The 27,600-nt window shown below is 36.3% G+C and overlaps 3 protein-coding genes across 5 annotated transcripts in view; 1 reads left to right on the plus strand and 2 right to left on the minus strand.

Moving 5' to 3' along the window:
- Positions 1-3,064: 3,064 nt before the first annotated feature.
- FAM187A (family with sequence similarity 187 member A) lies at positions 3,065-7,721 on the minus strand. The gene has a single exon (XM_039331713.1). The coding sequence runs from the start codon at positions 5,473-5,475 to the stop codon at positions 4,213-4,215; it is 1,263 nt and encodes a 420-aa protein (XP_039187647.1). The 5' UTR covers positions 5,476-7,721; the 3' UTR covers positions 3,065-4,212.
- A 922-nt stretch (positions 7,722-8,643) lies between these two features.
- Positions 8,644-13,372, minus strand: CCDC103 (coiled-coil domain containing 103). 3 transcript variants are annotated; one of them, XM_039331450.1, is made up of 4 exons: positions 13,216-13,372; positions 10,848-10,993; positions 9,777-9,909; positions 8,644-9,312 (listed from the first exon to the last, which is right to left on the minus strand). In XM_039331450.1, exons 2-4 carry the CDS (start codon positions 10,973-10,975, stop codon positions 8,836-8,838), a joined length of 738 nt encoding a protein of 245 aa, XP_039187384.1. In that variant the 5' UTR covers positions 10,976-10,993; positions 13,216-13,372; the 3' UTR covers positions 8,644-8,835. The 3 variants fall into 3 exon arrangements, with proteins under 3 accessions (XP_039187384.1, XP_039187382.1, XP_039187383.1); XM_039331448.1 differs by having other exon boundaries at positions 13,173-13,372; XM_039331449.1 differs by lacking the exon at positions 13,216-13,372 and adding an exon at positions 11,434-11,491.
- A 129-nt stretch (positions 13,373-13,501) lies between these two features.
- The window catches only part of EFTUD2 (elongation factor Tu GTP binding domain containing 2), a 37,378-nt gene continuing 23,279 nt past the window's right edge, over positions 13,502-27,600 (plus strand). Inside the window, exons 1-11 of the mRNA XM_039331447.1 lie at positions 13,502-13,638; positions 14,679-14,793; positions 15,089-15,254; positions 15,940-16,018; positions 18,287-18,362; positions 19,320-19,385; positions 19,965-20,000; positions 21,437-21,527; positions 23,888-23,970; positions 25,296-25,462; positions 25,866-25,990. Of these exons, the coding sequence (XP_039187381.1) occupies positions 14,689-14,793; positions 15,089-15,254; positions 15,940-16,018; positions 18,287-18,362; positions 19,320-19,385; positions 19,965-20,000; positions 21,437-21,527; positions 23,888-23,970; positions 25,296-25,462; positions 25,866-25,990 (994 nt within the window). The 5' untranslated portion in view covers positions 13,502-13,638; positions 14,679-14,688. The remainder of the gene's footprint in view (positions 13,639-14,678; positions 14,794-15,088; positions 15,255-15,939; positions 16,019-18,286; positions 18,363-19,319; positions 19,386-19,964; positions 20,001-21,436; positions 21,528-23,887; positions 23,971-25,295; positions 25,463-25,865; positions 25,991-27,600) is intronic.

The raw sequence follows: 27,600 nt of genomic DNA on the forward strand, positions 1-27,600 counted from the left end.
GGCAGCTCCTGAGATATTGGAACACTGCTATCATGTTTCCCCTCATCCTTCTCTTCATTAAACTAGACATACTCAATTCCAGCAACCGTTCTGTATATGTTTTAGCCTCCAGTCCCCTAATCATCTTTGTTGCTCTTCTCTGTACTCTTTCTAGAGTCTCAACATCTTTTTTACATCGTGTGACCAAAACTGGATGCAATATTCCAAGTGTTGCCTTACCAAGGCATTGTAAAGTGGTATTAATACTTCATGTGATCTTGATTCTATCCCTCTGTTAATGCAGCCCAGCACTGTGTTGGCCTTTTTGGCAGCTGCAGCACACTGCTGGCTCATATTTAAGTGATTGTCCACTAGGACTCCAAGATCCCTCTCACCGTTACTACTATTGAGCAAGGTACCCCCTATACTATACCTGTACATTTGGTTTTTCTTGCCTAAATGTGGAACCTTACTTTTCTCACCATTGAATTTCATTTTGTTAGATAGCACCCAGTGTTCAAGTCTGTCCAGATCCTCCTGTATCCTAAGCCTGTCTTCTGGAGTGTTGGCTATTCCTACCAGCTTGGTGTCATGGATTGTAAAGCTTAGATCTATTATTTCTTAGTAATGAAATCAAATATATTACTTGGGAAGGGACAAGGGAACTGATGGATGAGACATTCCCACCTTGGCTTCTATGTCGGGATTATTCCCATTTTCTGGTAAAACAGTCATAATTTTAAGAAATGTATAACAGACTGAAATTTGAGGGGCAAAATATCCTACTACGAGTTTATAATGAAAATAATCCATGAGAAAGTTTTAGCTATGTATGTTAAAGGCATAGCTTCTTTCCTAGAAGAAATATGCAAAGATTCTCAAAGGGCTTCCTGTACCTTTGTAAGAGGGAACCCTAGTCAGTAGGAGGCAAGTTTTATCTTTAAAAAAATCTTTGTCCTAGAACCGTGGTGGCGAACCTATGGCATGCATGCCACAGGTGGCACGCAGAGCCCTCTCTGTGGGCACGCATGCCATCGCCCCAGTCCAAGGCCTTCAGTTGAGTTTCATAAAACCTTTTTGCTTTAGGCCTCCGCCGGCATGTGCAGAAAAAAAAAGATTCAATCAATTTCAACTTCTCGTAGGAAAAAAAAGATCTCGCAAAGTTGGAACTGATTTGAACTTTTTAGTCCACATAATCTGCCGTTATCACCAAAGCCATGCCCACCCAATGAACCACACCCACCCAATGGGCCACGCCCACCCAACACCCGACAATACATAAGTGGATTTTGGGTTGCAGTTTGGGCACTCGGTCTCTAAAAGGTTCGCCATCACTGTCCTAGAAGACCTATAAATCTACACATCTTAGCTCAACCTCCCTCTTTGGAGTAGTGCTTGGTAGTGGGAAAATAAGAGAGAAAAAAATGAGGAAAAAATGAAATGTGTCTATAGCACTGAGGCATGCAGTTAAGGGCTAAGCCCTTCTTCCTTTTCCTCTTTGAGAGATAGATCAATCTCACAAAAGAGAAATAAAATATTTTATTTTTTAAGAAAGGGGGAAGGAAAAACATAAAAATACCATTTTAGTTTTAAGAAATTGCATGCAAAAATCAATGAAAATGGAGATAAAAATATAAGATTATTCAAATCACAGATCATGAATTTTTTTTAAAAATCCCATAGGAAAAAAAATAAAGGGCAATATATGACCATGTATAGATCAAAAGATGTTGCTTGTCTATTCTTACTTTAGAAACCACTTTGCTGTAAAGAGGTTCCAAGTTGTATAATATAATTAGTGATCTTATACAAAGAAAGTAAATAGTTCCCCCCCCCCACGTGGTGTGCAGAGGATGACGAGGAAAAGTAGTGGGAAAAACATCAAAAGATGAAGTAGCAAAAGAGAGGAAGATAGAGGAGGAAAGGTTAGGTGTTTCTGAAGGGCCGTGACAAGATGCCTGTAAGATTTGAGGTTTGGCAGGAAAGCGCTTGATAGAATTTCATTTGGTTTAACCAAGTCAATGAAAAAATAAAAAAGTTAAAAATTGATATGATTTCAAATATTGAAGCAATTGCTCTAAATCAGGGCTAGGCAACCTATGGCACTTTGAAGGTTACTGAATGACAATTTCCAGCTTTCCTAAGAATTATGGCTAATGCCTGCCCTAGCTATAAATGACAATCCACTCTGTGCTAAAGGCTCAGAGAGTTATTCTTTTATCATTGCTTCAGCTTAAGGCAGTGGTTCTCAACCTTTTTAATGCCGCGACCCCCAACCGGTCGTAAGTCGAGGAATACTCAACCGGTCGTAAGTCGAGGAATACTCAATTGGTGCAGCACCATTTGCAGAATGGGACTTTTGGCGGGCTCAGCAGGGCAGAGACAGCCTGGACAATTCCTATTGGCTTTTGAAAGCCAATAGAATTACACTCTATTCAAGAGAGTCTATTCTATTGGCTTTTAAAAGCCAATAGAATAAAAGGGAGTGGCACAGCTAAGGAAAAGGGGGAAAAAATGGCCGACTGCGTTGTTTGGTGACCCCCGTGAAATGGGGTCCCGACCCACAGGTTGAGAACCACTGGCTTAAAGCAAAGCAGAATTCAATTGCAGAGCAGAAAGTTAAGCTGGTAACAAAAGTTAGGGTTTCCCAAGGTGTGTTGACAAGGAAAGAAGGAAGAAGGCAACATGACTTTCACAAGCATGCCTATGAGAAGCATTGAGAAACTCTTTTTTTTCCCCAACTAAATGAACACAATTTGAGGGGAAAGGAAATTTGAAGAATGACTGGGGTTTCACATCTGTTATATCAGCCACATGTTCAAGCATAATTTCAAGAAATCAACCTGCTTAATGAAATAACACATAAATCTAGGGACATACATTTTTTATATGACCATTTTAGATGGCTGTGTGAATGCTGTCACTTACAGTATCTATTGCTGTTATACAAATACTGCTAATTGCATTTTTCACTTTTGATTCCTTGCATTGCACGCACTTATGCATGGACTACGTGACTTGCTGTTGTTGTTGTTTTTAATGGTACTTTGGAAAAGAATATTGAATGATGTTTATGCTTAACCTCTTTTTTTCCTTCAATGTCCTATATTTAAATTAATAGCTGTGACTGTGGAAGAAATGGCATAACTTTTATTTTTCTTTTAAAAAATAAAACTAGGGAATATGGTGGAACTCATCATTTTCTACCACAAAGAGTTACACACAACTTATCTATTTTCCAGTAAAACTAACTGTCCTAACACGAGCAATGTGGATCATATAAACATGATTAAACATTATAACTAATTAATATTTTGGATATATTCCTTTTAGAATCACTATGCTAAAATACTTCATAAGTTTCATGTTCTGCTTTGTATGCTAGCCACATAAACATGCTTGCATATTTATAGTAATAGATGAACTTCTAATTATAGTTTTACAGAGGATTGTATGTAAATGCTTAATAGAAACTAAAAGTATGAGGCTATAGCAATGGCATTATTTAAAACTGCAAACTTGTTTATTATTATATTTCTTTTACAATTAAACATTACATCAAAAATTGCTTCTCCTTCAGTTTCTCACTGCTCATTCTGTTTCTTTATTTGATATTCTCCAAAGAATTCTCACAGTGGCTTACAAAGGAACAATATATATAAACAAAATACAGACGTTTCTTTTAAGATAAAAGATACACAAAATCAATTGCTTGTTCTTTGTTACATCAATTAAACTGTATAAGAAATGAATTACCCATCTACCTTCAGTGTCAACCGAATGATTGCCCTATGTGTGACTGTTGCAGATTTGCAATATATGTATATTGTTCAAGTATATTTGAACCTGTACAAGTTCAGCAACAGGAATCTCAGACTGATAATACTCAGTTAGCTATTTTTCTGGATTTTTCTCAATACATATGGATTTTAAATTGATTTACCAATTGGGCTATTATTAGGCATAGAATTCTACAGTAAAAAACTATCATATTTCATATATAATGAAAAAATATTAGTATCCTTGCCTTCTGTTAACAGTTGTTTACTCACTGTATATTAGCTCTCGTATTTAAGAGAGCTGATTGTCTAAAATTTATCTTCACTGAGTGTTCTACAGTATTCTAAAATTGAAATATTTAATTGATAAAGAAACAGTTGCTCAATTAATTATTAAATTAGTTGTGAAACCAATCATCATCATTTATTAGGCCTATGGTCATTTTTTGAGATGCTATTCCATAGCTGTATATTTCAACACATAGAGGCAACAGCGAACAATGTGAATGATTATAAAAAAGATGATGATGAGCACATAGCTTGTGATAATAGCCTTAATAGCATACTGACTTTCAGGATCATCAAGACTTCGTCTGTGGCGACTTTCATATACTACAGATAGCCGGAATCCAGCAACTATTTCTCCTTCTCGCCAACAATAATAAATACCTTTGTCATTCATCTGGGTAAAACGAATGTGGAGGTGATTTCCATGGTCAATGAAGACCCTCATGGTTTTATTAACCCCAGTGAGAAACCTATTGAGATATAATCTTGTTGAATCTTTATCCCAGGCAACAGCATGTTCTGGCCTAGTACCAGGGCAAGCAATGATCAATCCTCTGCCAAGGGACTGCTTGTGGAATTGAATAGGGATATTGGAAATCCAAGGTTTTTCTCCAAGCTTTGAGATAATGTTTGAAATTGGTGCTTCTCCTTCATTTGAAGGTATCTTCCTCTTACAAGATACCATGCAACTTCGTATAACAACTTCAGGCTTTCTCATCTGAATACCATGAAAGAAATTCTTTGGGATTGATTTTGAGCCACAAGATGCCACCTCTTCTATAGTGGTGTGGTACCTCCTGAAAAGAGAAGGACTCTTTATGTAGCAAAGCCCAATTCTTCGTTGCTCACCTCTGACATCACAGCGGTTGCATTTAGTCCAGTCCCAGAAAATGGTGAGGACTGTGAAATTTGCTTCATGGAGGTCATTCTGTGGATGCTGACCCTCATCTGCAAAGGCGATAGTTATTCTCTTTGAAGGCTGTATATCTATATCATAACCGTAGAAGAAATCCCCTTTCTTTGTACCACAAATATAATGCCCTGAATCTTCTACTTGAATCCGGAAGACAATGAGACTAAACATCCTAATGCTGAAACGACGAAGCATGTCACTGCCTACCTTGATGTGGCGTGAGTCTACTATCAAAGTACCATCAAAATCTGTCAAGACCTTAGTTTGCTGACTGCCCATGCTTTTTTGAAAGTACCAAACTACAGTGGTTATTTCTTCTGGCTTACATTTACAGGGCAATTCAAAACTCATATCAGCCAAATAAGCAGCATTCTCAAACATCAAGAAAGCTGGGCAAGGATTCTTCTTGAACACATCTTCTTTTTCCATAATAGCAAAGGCATGAAGAACATCAGCAGTGCCAAGGACCATAGCTATCACAACCCATCCTGCTGACACCATTTGATGGCTGTCCATTTTATATTATCCAACAGTTTCCACGTCCTATAGCAGAAGCTAATTACAAATTTTCAAATTTATATTTTAACTATGCACATCAATGAAGAGAACCTTCATTCTAGAATTTCTGGTCTTGTTCAAATTCTTTCAGAGCTGATCTTTTAATAATGTACATCATATGTACATATTATCTTTGCATAAGAAATAATGACTCTGGAATTGCTTCTTTGAGTTCTAGAATGCCAACTGAGTTCTGATATAGACAAATCTAAGCCCTTGCAGACCATTATGACTGACTGTATAAATGAAACTGCCTCATTATCAGAAAACCTAGGATCACATTCTGCTCAGTTGTTAGAGATTTTCAGATTGTACTGCCATTTCTGTAGTATAATTACTGCAGTGTTACAGTGTTTTTTCCTATCATTTTAAGAAAATATAAAAAAATCCATTATGTAATTCTTTAAATGAATTTGATGTTGAGGAACAAAAATTATTTTCCCACTTGCACCTACTGTAACTACAATATTAACACATTCGGCAACCTGTTTGGTTTTTGTTTGTTTTGTCAGGGTTCATAGCATTCATGTTAATCCCAGCCTATCAGCCTATGATTGAAAGGATTTCATAAGACATCCTTCATTTTACTATTGTAATGTTAAAACTGCTCCCATTATGTTGAAAGTGAGGGTGAATGTAATTAGAGAGGTGCTGATTGGTATTTCAGGCTGAAATGAGCATGCACTTTCCCCTTCAAGCTTCCCAGAACCGATCATCTGATAGAATTGCATAATAGTCTTAAACTGCTCAACCATCAATTGTTTCATTAACTGTTTCATTTTACCAAGATTTAATATAACATCTGAATTGGGGGAGGGGGGAAGGAGACTCAAACAGAGATTCTTTCCCTCCATCTATCTACCCTCTTATTATTATTTTTTACTGCTATAGTATACTCTAGATAAAACTTCATAACGTATCAAATTATATAATTGTTAATTACAATTACGATGACTTAGAGCAGTTGTAATGTAGATAGCCTTTTAATGGCTGAATCTTTTACAATTTCTTTCATGGGACATCAAGGGATCTAGAGATTGAGACAATGATACAAGTGAATCTGGTAGAATCATGTTTTTTTGTTTGTTTGTTGTTTGTTTTTTTTTGCTTTGAGTTTGAGTGTTGTAATTTGAATTGGAACCAAAGCCTGGCTGGGTAGCTGTAAGGAAAGTCCAAGGAACTCCTGAACTAGATAAAAAACAAAAACAAATGCACTTTGGCATAATATAACATTCCTCTTACAGTTCATCTGCTTATGTTCATCTGATAATGCTAAGCCCCAAAGTCTGAACTTCTTGGTTGAAACATGTATATGCTATTATGCTGTTTTCTGTTACTTTCACAATAATATCTTTTTATAATGCCATTTCTACTTCAGTGTACCCAAGATGATACCAGACCACACAATTTGACCACTTAACAACAGCAATTTTCTTGACAATGCATAGTCTGCATATTAATCTTTAATAAAGTAATGAAGATTAATACAAATGAAGAGCTATAGGTACTCTCAGCTTGCTAAGGCCTCTCTGGTATCTGTGGCAACTTTGATGGGAAGGATGAAAGAGAATACATAGGGTGTTCTGATCCAAACAAGAGATTTGCTTTATTCCTGTTTGTCACAGACAGATTAACTCCAAAGGCGGATTAATATTCAGATTATTTATTATTCAGGAATCTCTAAACAATAACTCACAGTTAAGAAAAGTTCTTCTGAGGCACGTATCATAATCTGTCTGTTCTTGTGGTGTAAAAAATTAAAGGTAGATTCACCCAATGTTCGTATGGAGCAAAGGGTCCTGTGGCCGTACTACACAAAATTTTACATGCTGGCATGTAGCCAGGAAACCCTATCATAAAACATTGAAATCCCTCCCAATGGCTAGTTAAGACATAGAACTGACCAATTAGAACACAGATATAACCATGTAACAACTAAACTACATTTCCCAGAAGACTACCCTTAAGGGGACAGCACTTTAACCTTTAAAATGCTACTTGCTCTACACACAGTTTTCTAAGCTAAATATATGCTCTACATACTGATCCAGCACATAGGGTAAAGATTAAGTAGAAAGTACTATATACTGTAGGTCAGTGGTGGCGAACCTATGGCATGGGTGCCAGAGGCAGCACTCAGGGCCCTCTCTGTGGGCACGCGCGCCATCACCCCAGTCCTAGACCTTCAGCTGGATTTTATAAAATCTTTTCGCTTTAGGCCTGCGCTGTGTACAAAAAAAAAAAAAGGTTCAATCAATCAATCAATTTCTCGCGGGGAAAAAAAAAGATCTCGCAAAGTTGGAATTGATTGATTGAACTTTTTAGTCCCACCCAGTTTGCTGTTACCACCGCAGCCACGCCCACCCAATGGGCCACACCCACCCAATGGGCCACACCCACCCAGCACCCAACAATGCATAAGTGGGTTTTGGGTTGCAGTTTGGGCACTCAGTCTCTAAAAGGTTCGCCATCACTGCTGTAGGTTCTAGATATATGACAGTTTCATCTGATATCATGATCCAAAATAATTTCTTTAAAATTTCCTTTCAAAATGTTTTATTGCTTTGCTGGGAATAATACAGTTTTTAAAATTTTTCTCTATCAAGACTAAGTTAGTTGAAATCCCACCTAATATTGTACCAAGTTAATATTAGCCTGGAAATACAATACTATTTTTGCTGTGACTGAATATGTCAGAATATTGCAGATACTCAAAAGCTTGCTTCCAAACGGTTAATTGGATTATTGCTATGATAAGCATCTAGAAATAGAACAGACAAGCAATCTATCATACCGTCCGCTGATACCATGTAGCTCTAAAGAATAAAGTGCATTCTCTCAAAATGCCTTAATAACATCCTGTTTATGATTAATACTTGCTTTCAGGTTCTTCAATCTGAAGTGAAAGTTCTTCTCTCTGATTTCAGCTGAGTTGCTTGCTATGATTACCTATTAGTCAAAAAAACCTTTAAATAAATATGCTCAAAGATGCCAATATCCGAGTTGTCAGTAGTGCCTTTCATACTTCAAGGACTAAGCCTTGTAACTAAAGCAGAAAATCAAGATGTGTGATAAGAAATATGACAAAAGTACTCAAAAAACAAATAATGCATACTTTTAAACTGATAAGTTGATATAACATTTTATTGCAATAGAGACAAAAGGCAAGAGGCGAACACTCTCTGACTAGGTATCTATTTTTCATATGCTCTTCTATTTTTCCAATACATACTAAAGAGCGAATAGATATGTTCTTAATAGGCACGCTAGTCCTTTCTTTATGTTACAATGTTTCCATCCTTAGTTACTAGTATAAACTCAAGAATTGATTGAGGACATTTGGTAAAGGTTCATCAGTTTTAGCATTTTTTTTTTAGTTCCTTTACCTGCTTGACAATGGATTTGAATAGCGTCTGTATCATCTTCATTTGAAATCTGTTGAATTTCAGAAAAATTGTCAAGGCCAATTTCTATTTTTTGCAATTTTTCAAATAACTGCCTGCAGTTTTCTTTCTCTATCTCACTCAGAAGTTCAATGTTTAGTCCAAAACGTTTCGTGCCTGATAAATTCTCCAAGATATCCAAGATAAAATTGAAGTCTTTGATGCAAGCATTTTGATTCAGTACCACTAGAAATTCACCCAAGAGGCCAAAAACAAGATCTATTTGGAAGATACGGCACAAGTTTTGGGATCCAAGTTGGAGGAGGAAGAGATAGCGATCTTGATTGTTTTTCATACATCTACGCCAATCTCTATAGAACTCTGCAGAAGTCTCAGGCAGGTGTTCCAATTCCTAGAGAATTTTTAAAAATGACAAAATCCCACCACCTAGATATTATTGTACTTTCCAGCTCCACAATTAAGAATTCAGCTTCTTCATTTTTAAAATATTAATTACATATTATATGGAAACTGAAATTTAAACAGGGCTGGTAGAAACTGATTTTTTAAAACAAAACAATGGCACAATATATTAATTAATGATGAGCAATCAGAAGTAGAAAAGACCCAAAAGGAGAAAAGCAGAATACAAAAGCATCATCTCTTAAAAAATATATGTTCTTACTGTACATTTTTGGGTATAGTTCTTCAACAAAACAATATAGATTAGGAAGATGGATAGGATAGGAAAATAATAATTCCATAGTATTATTAGATTTATTCAAATATTGAGAAAACAATCTTCTACTTCCTAAATAAAATAAAACAGATTTAATTTAAAAAAATATTTCAGCTCATAGACAGAATTACTCTTACCTGAGGCAAGTCTATCTTACTCTCTTGTTTATGATTTGCTTTAACTGCACAAGAGTTCCACAACACATTCCTGCCACTTCCCATTTTATCCTTTTGCTCCAGAGGTTTCAAATGGGAGGCTAGAACAATATCTCTGCAGACAGAATGGAGGAAGGTTCTAGAGACATTTCAGATACTCATTTTGACAGCAGCAACTTGGTTTAAAGCTACCAAATACTCATTTCATCTAATTATTAAAGAAATAGGAAAGTTATATCATGCATCTTGCCTCGCCTCTTAACTGTTAGTTTATGGGAAAGGCCACTCTACCTTATAAAACTCTGGATAACTTACAATATACAATAGAGATTGCAACATGTAGGAGGAAAAAAAATGCAGTAAAGAGAACACCTCTGCTTCTTCCAATTTTAATTGGTAACTCTAGCCTCTGCGTTATGTGCTCCAATTGTTGCTTCTTTCTCTGATATATTATGAAAAATAATAGGAGGAAGAGTGATTTAATTGTTAGTTATTTGGCTCCCTTCTCTCAGATATGCAGAAGTTAAAATTGAAGGTGATGGAAGCTGTACTATATTACTAACATATATCATAGAAATGAATATCTCTGCAGTACTACATTTCCTGCACAAGATAAAAGAACTGGACAAGAAAGTCTCCTAGATTGCTTTCTAATGCCTATATTCCATGATTAACATTTAAGTTGCTATTCAATATAATATATCATCCAATATTCTACATGCAATGAAATAAACATTAAAGAACTACTAATGTTATGAGACAAGTATTACTCTCCAGTTTTAACAGACCAATAGGCTACTATAAAATAAATGATTTTTTTCAGCACTAATAGAACAATGGGAAGGCAGCTGAAAAATAACTGCTAATACGAAAATTAACAGAAAAATTCAGATTTTAAAAATAACCAGAGTTACAATACTTATATGTAAGTATTATTTAATTATTATACGTTTATAAATTTCCTAAATTCAAAGGAAGTTGCCCTCATGGATAATTAAATGTTTTATCCATATTCTGCATCAAATCAATAAAGGAATCTGAAAATCAAGAAACCTGAATTCTTCATAAGATGATACTTTCTGATGCACCGCTCGGAATTTAGCTTCATTTTCTCTCTGGTATTTCTCATCTGTGGCAATAGCTTCTTCCAGCTCTTTCTCCAAAGCATGGAAATCTATCATGCCTTCCACTTTGGAAACCTAAGAAGAACACAATTACCCAATACATTAGATATTTAATTTGAAAAAACTATGTATCTCTCTCAAATAATTGCATAAGAAAAAACAGTCAGCTTCTCATGAAGCCGGTGAGTGAACTTATTCAGTAAAATCAGTCAAAATAAATAGATTGGTAGATTATAATTTTTTTACAGTCAGTTCAACCACTATATCCTTGCTAGTAGATTCTGGCATATAAGGGATTTCCTATTGAATGCACCCTTCTTTTGGGTCATTATTTTCTCCAGAAACAAAAATTAAAATAAGCAAGAAAATGGTAAGAGAACACCTATCTGACCTTGGCGAATATAAATCATCAGGACCTGATAGATTACATCCCAGAGTTCTGAAGGAGCTGGCAGATGTTATCTCAGAACCATTGCACCACATCTTTCAAAAATCCTGGAGCACTGGGGAAATACCTGAGGATTGGAAAGGGGCTGATGTGGTTCCCATCTTCAAGAAAGGGGAAAAAAATGGACCCAGGAAACTACAGATCGATTAGTTTAACATCAATACCTGGGAATATCCTAGAAAAGATAATCAAAAAACAGATCTGTGAATAACTAGAAGCAAACAAAGTTATAACTAGTAGCCAGCACAGATTTATTAAAAACAGATCATGCCAAACCAATCTTATTTCATTCTTCGACAAAGTGACTAAACTAATAGACCAGCTAAATACTGTGGAAGATAGATAGATAGATAGATAGATAGATAGATAGATAGATAGACAGACAGACAGACAGACAGACAGACAGACAGACAGACAGACAGACAACCTTTATTGTCATTTTCTCCTGTCGGCACAATGGCACACATTAAAAATGAAATTTAGTTGCTTCCTCTCAAAGTGTATACATAGATAAGACATTAAAACATAATACATACAACATACTTAGACTTCAGTAAGGCATTTAATAAAGTAGACCACAACCTACTCCTTGGTAAGCTAGAAAAAGCTAGAATAGACAACATCACCACCAGATGGATCTGTAGTTGGCTGGCAAACTGTACTCAAAGAGTAGTCCTCAATGGCACTACATCCACATGGAGAGAAGTAAGCAATGGGGTACCACAAGGTTCTGTCTTAGGCCCAGTACTCTTCAATATCTTCATCAATGACTAAGATGAGGGAATTGAAGGGGAACTCATCAAATTTGCAGATGACACCAAACTGACAGGAGTAGCCAACACCTCAGAAGATCCTGACAAACTTGAACAATGGGCCCTATCCAACAAAATGAGTTTCAATGTGGACAAAAGCAAAGTTTTACATTTAGGAGTGAAAAATCAAAGGTACAAGTACAGATTGTGCAAGACCTGGCTTAAAACAGTAACTGTGAGAGGGACCTTGGAGTCCTAGTGGATGATCACTTAACCATAAGCCAGCAATGTGCAGCAGCAACCAAAAAAGGCAATACAATCCTGGGTTGTATAAACAGAGGCATAGAATCAAGACCACGAGGTATTCATACCGCTTTATAAAACCCTAGTAAGACCACACCTGGAATACTGCAGCCAATTTTGGTCATCATATCACAAAAAAGAGTGTTTGGAAAAAAATCAGAGAAGAGCCCTTGAGACTAAAAGATAGGAAGAACAGCTGCGGGACTTGAGTTTGGATGGTTTAACGAAAAGAACAAATAGGGGAGACATGATAGCAGTTTTCCAGTATTTGAGGAGCTGACACAAACAGGACGTCAAATTATTCTCCAAAGCACCAGAGGGCAGGACAAGAAACAATGATTGCAAACTGATCAAAGAAAGAAACAACCTAGAATTAAGGAGAAACTTCCTGACAGTGAGGACAATTAACCAGTAGAATAGCTTGCCCCCAGAAATCATGGGCACTCCATCACTGGAGATTTTTAAGAAGAGGCTAGACAGTCACTTGTCTGAGATGGTATAAGTTCTCCTGCTTGAGCAGAGGGCTGGACTAGAAGACCTCAAGGTTCTATTCTATTCTATTCTTGGATCGGGTACTGACGGAAAGGAAGTACGTCAATATAAAATAGTAAATAAAAAAGCAAGAACATATTCACCAACTCTCTCAGAAAATGGTAAACAAGCCGGCCCGAACTAATAACCTTTCGACCACTCCATACTCAGTGCCGACGGATTCTACAGTTTATGTTTTATTTTACTATCCCATGCATACCGCAAAAACTGTTCTCGATTTCTCTCGCTAACCCGACCGTTACCAAATAGAAGGGAAGATTTTTCCACGTTTGTGGAAACGTGGTTCGATTGTTTCTTTTTCTGCCTGAGCCTCCACTTTCTATAGGAATTAAGCGTCAGTTCGGTTTCCATAGCAATTAGAAAACGAAATGGCGAGATGGACCCATAGCGATCGGGGCAGTCTATAATATACGCCTGAGCGCAGTCAATACTTATGAAAAATTTCAATTTTCTACAGCCTGAAAAGAATCCAAACCGAATCTCTAAATCTCTCTCACTTTACAGCATCAGACAGAGGGAAAAGTGTGAAAAATCAATCAGGCTACTAAACGGACAACTTTATCCGGAGGAAATTGAAGGGACTTTTTATGCCATGGTCGCATCGTGCGCCGGCAAGGGAAACGTCTCGAACAACGCGCGCTTCCTGAGAAGGAGAACAAAAAGAGGTAAGTGTGTGCGTACGTTACTATTTCTTGTAAAGCCTTACGATATAAAATAAAATTCTTATTTTTAAAGCGATAAACGACCGTTAGATTGCACAATGTCTTTCAGTAGGCTTAAAGCACGCGCTTCGTACTTTGAACGAACGTGCTGGAATTCGAATAAGCGGATATGGCAACGTGTAGAGATTTGAGATAACTCTACCTACCGTATGGAAGCTAATCGGAAGACAGATTTAGGGATTTTAAAAAACAAGACTTTGCAGTTTCAAATTGTAGAGAATAAATGTCTATACATCTTAGACAAGATTTTATTGAAACATACCTGCCTGTCTTTATTAGTTGCAGTACGAATGAGATTAATATATACTTAATCTTCCTCTGAAATAAAGAGGACTCAACAGTAAAAACACATGCATTAAGATAGACTAGGTTTGTTGTGGAAAATAAAGCTACAGCTATCATGTGAATTCTGATAAGATGGTATTTTTTGTTTCTTTTTCTTTTTTTAACCTATAACAGAAAGCTATCATATTCTAAAACTGGAAGTTGCGACTGATAATTCTGAAAAAGATACTGTTGAATTAGAAGGACTAATACTTAAGAATAATTGTTCTTATTCTGGATAAGGTGAATGCTGTGAAGTGAAGGCAATTGTAGCTAAAAAGGAGTTGGAGAAGTTATACCGGATAATTAAAATCAGGGAGAATTGTGAAAGTTGTTAGGGTTGATGAATAAAAAATACTCTTAGGTTAATACTGAAAGAAAGCTAATGAATTGATAGCTTATAGCTGAGAACCTGAAAATAAAATGTGAAACTATAAGCAAAGAATAAGCTATTTAAAGGAGTGGTGATTAAATGCTGATAAAATATCAAGCTTGCAATAAAATTTAAGGTATCAAGATAATAAATTGAAAAATATCCCAATATGAATCCTGCAAGCAGGGGTAAGGCACATTAAATAAATTGCAAAGCAATCAAATATTAAAGTAATATTTTCAGAATACAAACTAACTCTATTTAATGATTTATTTTTATATTCAAGACCCAGCAACATGGATACAGACTTGTATGATGAATTTGGAAATTATATTGGTCCAGAACTTGATTCTGATGATGACGATGATGAAATGGGTCGTGAGTCAAAAGATCTTGATGAGGTACTGATTTTATGCTTCTGCTACAAACAATATTTATATGCTTCTATAATGAACAGATTAAAGATTAAGCTGTTATTTTGCATCTCTTGGTCCAGAGAACAATGTGAGCCTTAATTTTCAGAGTAGCTGTTAACATGATGTTGAGAAAGTACTTCCTTGTTTGGCAGCATTTTACAAACTATCCAATATGCACAAATGTTTGCAAGTTATAACTGAATATAGATATCAGCCCTAAATTCTGTAAGTGGAAGTCTATTATTAACAGTTGGCTGAGGGCAAATTGTTTTGGTTTCAGCCTGATGATGATGATGACGACGATGATATGGGAGACCATGATGAAGATCACCCTGGGATGGATGTAGTGTTGCATGAGGATAAAAAATATTATCCAACAGCTGAGGAGGTATATGGTCCAGAAGTAGAAACTATAGTGCAGGAAGAAGATACACAGCCTCTTACAGGTGAGAAATTTAAATGTTGCAACTGGCATAAAAGAACAACTTTTGCTTCTTCAAGGAGTATTAAAATACACTGAGTTTTTTAAAAAGAAAAATAAAACTAAAAAACTTCCTGATACTAAAGGGACATAAATAGAGCTGCTAGGTAAATCTTCCTGAACTGAAAAAGTATATGAAATTCTACCACATGAAAAACTAGATATCATGGAGAAAGGTTGTTGTATTAACCCATATCGAGATCTATTTTATATTTATTCTTTTGCACAGAACACATATATGGATACTGATATGTAATGCTATATTTTAGTTCTAGTATTAACCCTGATCAAGAAATCTGTTTTGTGTTTATTACTTTGCACAGGACATTATATATGAACATGATTTGCCATACTGTATTTTAGGCCAGATGTTATACATCAGTGAGAACTAAGACAAATATATTGTTCTGTCTAATGTGCTATTAATTACATTCACTATTTGATATTTGGGAAATATTCCCAGCCTCTTTGTAAGCAAAAAATATATCTTTTTATTTGTCAAGCATAAATCAGAAATCCATGGAATTCGGTTTAAAATTTGTGACATGAGAAGCATGCATTATTGAATCTTTTCTCACTGATCACTGAGTTAGAAATGCCTTGTTTTCCCGTTAAAGACAGTATTATTTCAATGCTTTCTTTTCCTACAGAACCTATTATTAAACCAGTGAAGACCAAGAAATTTTCCCTCATGGAGCAAACATTGCCAGTTACTGTATATGAAATGGAGTGAGTAGAACTTTGGATTTGTTTGTTTTTTCCTCTTCTTTTCCTTCCAACTCTTACTACTGTTTTTGCTTCATTCTGTTCTTTTCTGCACAGCTTCTTCACAAATTGGCCACTAAAAGATTTACCGTATTTTCCGGCGTATAAGACGACTTTCTAGGCCACAAAAACCTTCTTAAAAGTTGGGGGTCGTCTTATACGCCGAGTCGTCTTATACGCCGGAAAATACGGGTATTCTATTTTATTCCTTTACACATATGGTTTGGTATATTACTCATCAAGTTTTCTCTTCCCCCCCCCACTCAAAAAGAGTCCTTGATTGGTAGAGTGGCAGTGGGGAGAGCAATTAAACTCTAAGCGGTTTGTTTCAGCAATCCGTCCCCGCGGCTCACCTCTAGCAGGGGCTAACCTCTAGCAGGCGTGTGGTTTGCAGCTGCTTTTTGCTAACTTGAAGTCACAGGCTGGTAAATGACTGTGAGCTGGAGATCAGGGTGGGAGGGAAGAATTGGAGGGAGAGGGAGGAGGGAAAGGAGGCGTGTGTGTGTTGTGTGTGTGTGCACACGCTTCTCGCTGCTTTCTGAGCTGGGAGGATTGGAGGGAGAGGGAAGAGGGAAAGGAGGCCACGCGCACACACACACACACACACACACGCTTTGCATTTTCCGAGCTGGAAATCGGGGTGGGAAGGAAGGATTGGAGGGAGAAAGGAGGCGTGCGTGCGTGTGTGTGTTTGTGTGTGTGTGCGCACGCTTCTCCTCACTGCACTTCTGAGCTTCTTGCACTTTCTGAGCTGGAAATCGGGGTGGGGGGGAAGGATTGGAGGGAGAAAGGAGGCGTGTGTGCATGTGTGTGTGTGTGCGCACGCTTCTCCTCGCTGCTTTCTGAGCTGGGAAGGATTGCATTTTCCGAGCTGGAAATCAGGGAGGATTGGAAGAGGAGGGAGAGGGAAGAGGGAAAGGAGGCGTGTGTGTGTTGTGTGTGTGTGCACACGCGTCTCGCTGCTTTCTGAGATGGGAGGATTGGAGGGAGAGGGAAGAGGGAAAGGAGGCCACGCGCACACACACACACACGCTTTGCATTTTCCGAGCTGGAAATCGGGGTGGGAAGGAAGGATTGGAGGGAGAAAGGAGGCGTGCGTTGCTGACTTGCCAGGGACTTGCCCGGCACTTGCTCTTTCTATTGTTTTTTATCTTCCTCCTATCATCATCAGTTCAGTTTGGTTGACAGCTTAGAAAACAAACAGCATGGCAGCTCCCATGTTTTTATTGTCTTATCCTTCCTTTCAGCTTTAGAGTGAATTAGGAAAAGTTTAATCCACTTGCACTGTTTTATGTTTATATGTTTGATGACAGCCTTATGTTTATAAATGACAGTTTTTCTGCTAAGTACCTGCATGTCATAAGCATTTGAATTAAAATTACCATATTGAAATCAAATCTGATGTTTTTAAATTTTTATTTGGTGTGCATTGGAAGAGGGGTAGTCTTATACTGTGAGTATAGCCCAAACTCTATATTTTAACTGGAAAAGTTGGGGGTCGTCTTATACACCCAGTCGTCTTATACGCCGGAAAATACGGTAGTTGTTACAGTAACCATTTTAATTTGCATTATGTTCTTGTGTTACTGCACTGCTCTTCTAAGTATCAGCCCCTTAATCTACTTTATGTAATCAACCTTGCACTCATACATTATTTTAATGTCTACCCTTTATATTGTACTCATTTTTTGTTTACCAATCATCAGTTCTTTGTCATATGCTAACTCTTTCCTACTTATCTCATTATCTGCAGAACTTACAATCAGTACTATAGCAGATTTTATTCCCCACTCTCAAATGTTTGCTGCAGGAGGCCAGTAATATGAAAGAGAAATGAGGAAATCCAGAATATTGTCAACATGAATTATAAGTTAAAGTATTAAAAACAGACAAATTTCACCGAACTTTAATTAACATTAATATAGAAAATATTGCTCTCTTCCCATCTCAGTTCAATAGGGCAATAATCTTGCCCTAGTGTACATTTTAATATGAGAAAAACTTTTCCACTTTGTAAAGAGATTTTGGGGAAATATATCCTTATCACTCCAGTATTGGGGGGTTAATTTAAATAGACAACTGCAAAGTATTGATTCTCAAAAACTGATAAGGCTGTAATGATTTCCATCTCTGACAAGGATGAAGTGGGAGATCAGTGCATCTGTAAGGAAATTTTCCTTGGCAGTGATCATCACTAACAATTTTTTCCTCTCTTTGATCTTTTTCTCTTAGTTTTCTTGCAGATCTGATGGACAACTCAGAATTGATCCGGAATGTTACACTTTGTGGACACCTACACCATGGCAAGGTGAGCATCAGTTAAAATGTTCACTCACAGGGTCGGCTAGTTTATTTAATAAAAGTAATAAAGAATCTGTGAAATCATTCTAAGCTTTATTATTCATCATAGAGTTAAATCTGATGTCTCAGGTTTTTAATTAATTTGAAATAAATTGTGTGTTTTTAAATAATTTAGCAAAAGCTTACAATGCTTTTCATAACATTTTGAATATTATGAAAGCTTTTTTTTTAGTAGAAACAGAGAAAGGGAAAGTTTCTTTTTATTAGACAGATGGACCAACGAAGATACTGTAAAGTGGTTTCCTGTATTGTTGAACTTGATGGTCTAAATCAGTGGTTCTCAACCTTTCTAATGCCGTGACCCCATAATACAGTTCCCCATGTTGTGGTGACCCCCAAGTGGGTGTGGCCACCAATAAGAGGGAATAGGACAGCTAGGGAAAAGGGGAAAAAATGGCGGACAGCATGGTTTGGCGACCCCCGTGAAATGGTCATTTGACCCCAAATGGGGTCCCGACCCACAGGTTGAGAACCACTGGTCTAAATACTTCCTTCCAACTCTTACAATTATGGGGTTTGAGAAAAGCTTTTAACATTAGTGGCATACACAGTATGCTTAATAGAAAAGTCTGAAGAGCTTTTAATAGGTTTTAATGTTTAATATACCTCTGAAATATATGAAACAATATCCACAGAATATGTGTGTGTGTATCTGTGAATGAGTGAGAAAGACAGAGACAGAGAGAGAAAATTGAAAATGATAGTCCCAATAATATCTTGACTTTTTTAACACTCCCCGCTCCCATTCTGCTTAGTTGTTATCCCAGAACATCGAGTCATCTTGTTTCTAACTGTAAAAAGAGCCATTTAATCACATCTTTATATTTCTTGGACAGTGTATTTTAACTAGTTAGCACATTATTTCTTTTTTCCTTTTCCTTTTTTCCTTTTCTAATGCCTTTAGACTTGTTTTGTGGATTGCCTGGTCGAACAGACACATCCTGAGATCAGGAAGCGATACGACCAGGATGTAAGTTCCATGATGCTGTTTCATTTTTTATGGGAAATTGGTATATGGTAAAGCATATAAAATGTTTTATATATAAAAAGTATATAAAAGTGATCAGTTGTCCAGTTACATAATCCACTATAATCCAGGCCTTGGGATTTTTGTACCAGAAGTCACAGGTTCAAGTTTATCCTCAGCCATGGAAATTTGATGGTCATTTTGGGCCCTTCTCTCTCACACAGCACAGCTTCATAAGACTGAGACCTCTTATATCAAAGGTTCCCAGTCTTTTGGGTACCAGGGATCGGTTACATGGAGAGAGGTTTTTCCGCAGACTGGAGGGGATGGGGTTTTGTATGTTGCCTGCATCCCACAGATGGGGCTTTGCTTGTTTGTGTGGACTGGTTGCTGGCATGCCACGGCCAGGTACCAATCCACAGACCGGGGGTTAGGGACCCCTGTCGTATATAACTTATTGAAGACAGATTGGAAAAGCAGAAGTAAAGAAAGCAATATTTATTGTTACTTAGATATCTGATGAAAATATTTTGCCTCAGTTAATCCAGTCTGAATGATGCTATTTCTATTTTATTTTTTCAGCTTTGCTATACAGATATTCTATTCACTGAGCAAGAGGTAAGTATATTTAGGTATACATATTGACTTACGACCTTTTGAAAGTTTTATATCTGTGATTCTTTTCATCTTGGTGAATGTCTGTAGCTCAAGTGTAAAATGAGGGTGAAGGTTCATTGTCTGAGGTTATGTGTTAGTTTCCAAATGTTTCATTACTAGGCTAGATAACATCTTCAGCAGACTTTAGGGATCCCCTAAACTCCGCTGAAGATGTTACCTAGCCTGGTAACGAAACGTTCATAAACTAACACACAAACTCGGACAACGAATCTTCACCCTCATCTTTTCCTCTTGCATAATGTCCTGAATTAACTGTTTCATTATATTCCTATTATGTCTTGAGGTATTAAAATACTGTATAAAACCAGACAACAATAGATTTTGCTTCAATTCTGGAGTCTTAGGCAGAATGTCAGTTTTATTCAATATTTCTTTTGTAGTGACCTATCAGGTTATCTCTGTAACTTTATAAAAACCCTTATTGCTGTTAATGTTTCTAAATTTAAAACTAATTATGGAACAGGGAACAGGTAGGTCTTCAGTTGTTACTGGAATATAATTCCCAGTAATCCTAGCTAGTATGGCTATGCAAACTAAGACTGGTGGGAATTTTGTTTCAGCAATATCTTGAATCCTACAGGTTCCCTATCCCAATCCACATTTAATATTTTTATACAAATATTTGCATAGGAAAGTTCCATTTATCTCAACAGAACCTCCTGACAATGAGTTCTACAAGTAAACATCTTCGTCCCCCCCCCTTCCATGTATAAATCTATACATTTCTGTATTTTTTGCTTTCCTTTTTTCCTTAAATTTAAAAATTCCAAATGCTTTAGATCAGGGGTCCCCAACCCCTGGTCCATGGACTGGTACCAGGCCGCAGCATGCCAGCAACTGGGCCACACAAACCAGCAAAGCCCCATCCGTGGGATGCAGCCAGCACACAAAACCATGCACTTTCTGGTCCGGGGAAAAACCTTTCTCCACGGAACCGGTCCCTGGTGCCCAAAAGATTGGGGACCTCTGTTTTAGATTTTCCAGAAAGGCAGATGTTGTAATTCAACATTATTTTGATTGTTCTTTTCTTCACTTTTATTTTGATTTTTCTTAGGAAAGGGGAATCTGATCTCACCTAGAATGGATAAATATAAGGAAATTCTGGGAGTTTTATTTCCATTCTTATCTATAATACAAAATCTAGAAGAAAAGTTCCAAGTTCTCATAATGTTATCTACCTTGGGACTCAAGGATTTTCATGTTCTCAAATACCATACAACATATCTTTAATTTTATGTTTTAGTGTTATAGTCCCAGACATCAGATTTTTGCTGATTCTCTTGTCATTTCTTCCTATCCACTATACTAAATTGTGGTCCTTGGTTTCATATTAAAGAGTTATTTCCATCCCTGTCATGATCTTGTTTTCATTTCAGAGGGGTGTTGGGATTAAAAGCACACCAGTGACCATTGTCCTCCCAGACACCAAGGGGAAATCTTTTCTCTTCAATATCATGGATACTCCTGGTAAGTTGAATCGTCAAGAGACCTAGAAAACAGCAAAAATTTGGCCTAATAAGTTTTTACCCTACTATATTTAAAAAGAAAATCTTTTAAAATGGTGGTACATTTGTATATGGTACAAAACTCAATTTTCTTATACTTAATGACCTGCGGTTCTTGATATCTGCATTTTTTGAAGTTCTGTATTAAATAAATAAATACTTTAAATCAGTCATATTCAGACAAGTCTTAGTGGGCTACAGTGAATGCAGTGAAATGGCAATTTAAACATCTACATAGAAAACACATAAAGTACAATAAATAAATGAGTACATTGTTATTATAAAAGTAACTCGAAATTAAATTAGCAAGATTATGAAAATACTTTCTGAAATAATTTGATTTTTAATCATTTCCTAAAATTATTATTAAAGAGACGGTGAGATTAATTTCTAGTAAAAGTCCATTCCAAAACAATGGGGCTGCTACAAAAAAGCAGTGTTGCCTGGTGTTGGTATTCTTCACTGTTTCCTACAAGCTCTGATAGGCCTGGCCAATTTAATTGGGAGAAGGCAGTCCTGTAGATATACAGGAGCCAATGTATGCCTTGAAGGTCTTTATAGGTCAATCTCAGCATATTAATTTACACTCAGAAACATAATCAGTTGTAATATTTGTGTTACAAATTGCCAGTGTCAGGTATCAATAAGAATGCAGATCACTGCCTTTTGGATCAGTTGTGGTTTCCAAATTTTCTTCCAAGGGCAATCCCATGTAATGTATATTGCAGTAATCCAATCAAATGGTGATGGCTAAATCCTATCGCACCAAATGGGTCACTATTGTTGCACTACCCAAAGCCAGGGAAAGGTCCCCTTAGCTATGGCCTCCACCTGCTCTCCTAGTATAAGCAATAAGTCCAAGAGAACTACCAGATAATGAATATCAGGCATGAAAAATCAGGACCAAATATGAAGCTCCAATTAAACTTTTGAAATAAAATTAATTTATTACTAGCCATATCTGTGCACAAGAATCTACTCAACTAATGTTAACACTGTCTTGATGTAAGATAGGGGACGATGGAATTCAAGGCTTAATCTATTTGTGGCTATAAAGAGATTCTAGGTTGATTCTTCTTTTGACTCTGCCTCCAGATTCTGCCACTCTTACAATGGATCTGATATTTCTAAGGCAATGCCTATCCATCCAGAGATACATTGGTATTGAGAGAGAACCCCTTTGTATAAACAGTACCGTATATTCCGGCGTATAAGGCGACCCGGCGTATAAGACGACCCCTGTCTTTGGCACCAAGTCGCATGCCTAGAAAGTCGTCTTATACGCCAGAAACTACCGTTATTTCCGGCGTATAAGACGACTCGGCGTATAAGACGACCCCCATCTTCAGCGCCAATTTTAAAGCTTGTGAAAGTCGTCTTATACGCCGGAAAGTACGGTAACTCCATCTCATTAAAGTTCAACTATAGTTCCATCCAGATCCTTCAAGACTCCAAGCACTGGGACAGGACATTGACAGTCTCCCATACTGCCTGAGCTGGCAATATAAAATTGGGTGCCATCAACATAATTGATACTTCACCAGACTATTGGATGACTTCACTTAGTGGTTTCATATAGATGTTAAAATTTTAACATCTTTTAAAATGTATTTGATACAAATGTTTGGATTTCACATGATCATACTATCTCATAATTTTCAGGCTTCTGGACCAGCCTAAAGAAAATGATGCTACTACTTTGAGACTTGGATTGATTTTAAGGAATTGATTCCTTAAAATAGTGGCATTTTTAAAGGCTAGTTCAGTTTTAATGAATGGCAGAGAGTTATTGTGCTTGGATAAAGTTTGAAGATCTTCAAATTTTTCATACAGACGTAGCCCTATTCATTAGCACATGAAGGTACAATTAATACTGAATGAGACCATTGGTCTCTATAATTTAACATATCTATCTGTCAAGATTTTAAATGTGTGTTTTTTCCTAAGCCTACTTAGGGATATTATAGGTTGTACTTTAGATCTTACTTATATGAAGTCTGCAGGTATTCTACCACAGAGCTACAAATTTCTGTCTACAAGTTCAAGCCAAATCCTTTTCAAGGTTTACTGATCCAGGGGAACTTGTTTCCATGAATTTCTGGACATTGAAAATCAGCACTCTTTTATAATATTTTGATGTCAACAGTATTCTCTATTTCACTGTGGGATGTAAAAAATGCCTTTGACTTCTAATGTTCAAAGCTTTGAAGCACAATAGACTGATTTCTCATGTTCTAATTAACCTCATTTCCTAAGCAAAAAAAAAAATGTACTGATTTCCCATTTTTTAATTGTGTTTTTTTGTTTTTTTAACTCTTAAAGGCCATGTAAACTTCTCTGATGAGGTCACAGCAGGCCTTCGCATTTCTGATGGTGTGGTACTTTTCATTGATGCAGCTGAGGGGGTAAGTATGTGTGTTCTCTTAGGCTGCAATTTTTTCCATTGGAAAAGACACACTATTGCAGATAAACAAGTACAGGTAGTCCTTATCTTACGATCTCAATTAAGCCCAAAATTTCTGTTGCTAAGTGAGACATTTGTTAAGTGAGTCTTGCTCCATTTTATGACTTTTTGCCACAGTTGTTAAGTGGATCATTGCAATTGTTAAGTTAGCAACATGTTTGTTAAGTGAATCTGGCATCCTCATTTACTTTCTTTTCAGAAGGTGATCCCAGGACACCAACTGTCCTAAGTATGAGTCAGACGTCAAGCATCTGAATTTTGATCACATGACCATGGGAATGCTGTAATGGTTGTAAATGTGAAAAGTGGTCACTTTTTTCAGTGATGTAACTTTCTATATGAACTGCTGTAAGTCGAGGACTAGCTATACATAGATTGTCTAGACAGAAAGGAAGTTCTTTTGTTAAAAATTATAACCAGCACAGCTATTTCTTTCCAAATTCTGAAAGAAGGATGTTTCCAGCCTAAATGATTATACAAAAGGAGAAGGAGAGTTATTGTTTCAAATATCTACTTAGATCAGGAAAAGAAACATGTTATATTTACAGTTCCCAAACTATCATGGTGCACTGGGGCACTGCAATGAACTCACAAAAGTGCCACAGGATTGTAAACTTTCAGCTTGAAATATAGTCGTTCATAATTTTGAACTAGGGCACTAAGAAAAAATTACTAAGACGTTAAGGGTATCTTGAGCCAAGAAAGTCTGAACCATTTGAATTATGTTAATAAAATTTACATGGATTTTTTTAAGTAATCAGGCATTTGAGCCTCTAAAATCTTTATTCTCACAACTTTAAGGGAAGATTACAGAGCCAAGTGTCTTTCTTCCTCTTCCTATTGAGTTATTTGAATTGATAGCTCAATCTGTTAAACATGAGGTTTTATCCAAGCGTAAAGATTGCCCAGTGCAGAAATAGAAAATATGATACAAATAGCTTTTTTTTGTAAGGGCATCCTTCTGACTTTTTCCTCTGTTTGCATAGGCTTAGGTGTCAGTGTACTATAAAATATAATGCAGTACAATTACATTATTTACTGGGTGACTTTTATGTAGCATAGAGATGTATGTTGTGAAAAGTCATTGTCTATTACAATGAACAGCTTTATTTTAATATTTATATTAGATTGATAGATACTTAGATTAGACAAGCAAGCTTACTGTTGAGCATACTTGTTATGTAGGCTGCTCCTCTATCAGATAAGGTTCACTGTTTTATTCTGCAAGTCCTTCCTAATGCCCTTATCTATTATGTCTCCCTTTAGGTCATGCTCAACACTGAGCGGTTAATCAAGCATGCAGTGCAGGAAAGATTGGCAGTGACAGTGTGTATTAACAAGATTGACCGGCTGATATTAGAACTGAAGCTGCCACCTACTGATGCCTATTATAAGCTGCGGCACATAGTGGATGAAGTCAATGGGTTAATCAGGTACAGAAATGAGACTGCTTGTAATAGATAATGCTTGAATCCTGCTGCCTCAACATTTAATACAGTTATCAATTCAGAACATCAAGCGTCCTTAAACATCAAACTTTTTAAATGTTGAATTTGGGAAGGTTCTATTTTATAATATGTTATTTTAAAAAAATAATATATGATTTTAAAATTATACCTAGAATGTAATTCATTTTACGCTCATATTATTTTACTTCTTATTGCTGTAAACATTGTTTTTACATCTCAGTTTCATTGATTAAAATTTGTTTCTTGGCAGCTTGATATTAATTAATTCAAAACAAAAAACTTTTGGCAAAAGCTTTAATGTAGGTTCATATTTATCTTACTGTTTCTCTTGATGAAGTTGTTTGATTTTATATTTTCTTGTTTTCAGCATGTATTCCACAGATGAAAACCTGATCCTTTCACCTCTTTTGGGCAATGTCTGTTTTGCCAGCTCTCAGTATAGCATTTGTTTCACATTGGGTTCCTTTGCCAAGATATATGCTGACATGTATGGTAAGTGTTGAACAAAATATCTGTCATAAAGTATGTTAAGATATCCTCTTATCCAAAAGTCCAATTGCAAAATCCAGATGTTCTTTATCCAAGTAAGTATTTGTTACATTTTTATTTTTTCAGTGTTAATGTGTGGATTGTCTATATATATTTAGGTTTACCAGTTGGAAATTTTGCATCACACTCAACAAACTCCACAATAGAGGACTTCTATTGATAATAGAGCTGTATAGCTTAAGGTAGTAGAGACAGGAATCTGGTTTGTTTGCTGTTCCAATCATAACTCCTAAGGGAAACTTTATTTGAATAAATAAATAATCCTTGTGTGTTCCTCCATTGTCATAAAGTTTAGCACATGTAGATTTTAAAGACTATGGCCTACATACCTCACTATGATGCTTCCTGAGAAATAGTGTTGAGCAGTGGTTCTCAACCTTTTTAATGCTGCGACTCCCAACCGGTCGTAAGTCAAGGAATACTCAACCGGTCGTAAATTGAGGAATACTCAATTGGTGCAGCACCATTTGCAGAATGGGACTTTTGGCGGGCTCAGCAGGGCAGAGACAGCCTGGACAATTCCTATTGGCTTTTGAAAGCCAATAGAATTAGACTCTATTCAAGAGAGTCTATTCTATTGGCTTTCAAAAGCCAATAGAATAAAAGGGAGTAGCACAGCTAAGGAAAAGAGGAAAAAAATGGTGGACTGCGTTGTTTGGTGACCCCCGTGAAATGGTCATTTGACCCCAAATGGGGTCCCAACCCACAGGTTGAGAACCACTGGTGTTGAGATTCTGTTCATCACTTAGTGAGCAGTGTGTTCTCAGAAGTTCATCTCTATTAAAATTTACAAGGTCTTGCTATTTTATTCACAATATTTTAACTAGCTGTCCATCTGCCCATATTTTAAAATGAAAAACAAGTTGCAAAAGCTGCTGAGCAAAGATTTAGGAAATCTTTCAAACTAAAGTTCAGTTGATTACAAAATAATAGAATATCAAATTTTTCAAATGACTTTTGAAGCATTTTCCTTTGTATGTCTGTGCCTTTCTTTATTATCTTTTTTCCCCTTAATTCTTTGCATCCCATGTGAGAACACCTAAAGAACTATTATTGAATAAGAACTTTTTTAAATATATATTTTATTGATTTTTTTTAACATAATCGCCATAATATTTGGTAAACAGCATGTTGTCTGGGTTTATATTAAACAATCACTAACAGTTAGTTTCTATAATCTATAATCCACATAGTAATTTTGCTAGATTTTCTCTTTTTCCAATAATATTCTCTTTGCCAACCTTGAATTAATACAATTCTTATTATTTTGATAAGTAACAATTAGGTATAAAGATTTTTCCAACATTTCTACAAATAATAATCACATCCATATAATGCTTCTTTTCTATCTAGTCATTTTGGTTGCCTTGTCATAAATCCTGTTTACAGTTCTTATTTAAATTTGTTTTCCCCACAGTGTTCAAAACATTCTTACTAGTTCAGATTTTCTCAAAGTTGATTACATTTAAATATTTAAGTTTATTTTCTTTATATAAGCCATCCCAACACTTTTACATTTATCATGTCTTAAAAAATAAAAAAGAAGAAGAAAA

Source organism: Crotalus tigris, unplaced genomic scaffold (genome assembly GCF_016545835.1).
Source record: "Crotalus tigris isolate CLP2741 ecotype Arizona unplaced genomic scaffold, ASM1654583v1 scf7180000024437.13266115, whole genome shotgun sequence".
NCBI lineage: Eukaryota > Metazoa > Chordata > Lepidosauria > Squamata > Viperidae > Crotalus > Crotalus tigris.

Coding starts and splice junctions, on each gene's coding strand:
- FAM187A (XM_039331713.1), bottom strand. CDS start 5,475: ATGGACAGCCATCAAATGGTGTCAGCAGGATGGGTTGTGATAGCTATG.
- CCDC103 (XM_039331450.1), bottom strand. CDS start 10,975: ATGATAGATTTCCATGCTTTGGAGAAAGAGCTGGAAGAAGCTATTGCC. Junction 9,910..10,847: donor TCATCTTATGAAGAATTCAG/GTTTCTTGATTT, acceptor TTCTGTCTGCAG/AGATATTGTTCTAGCCTCCC. Junction 9,313..9,776: donor GTAAGATAGACTTGCCTCAG/GTAAGAGTAATT, acceptor AAAATTCTCTAG/GAATTGGAACACCTGCCTGA.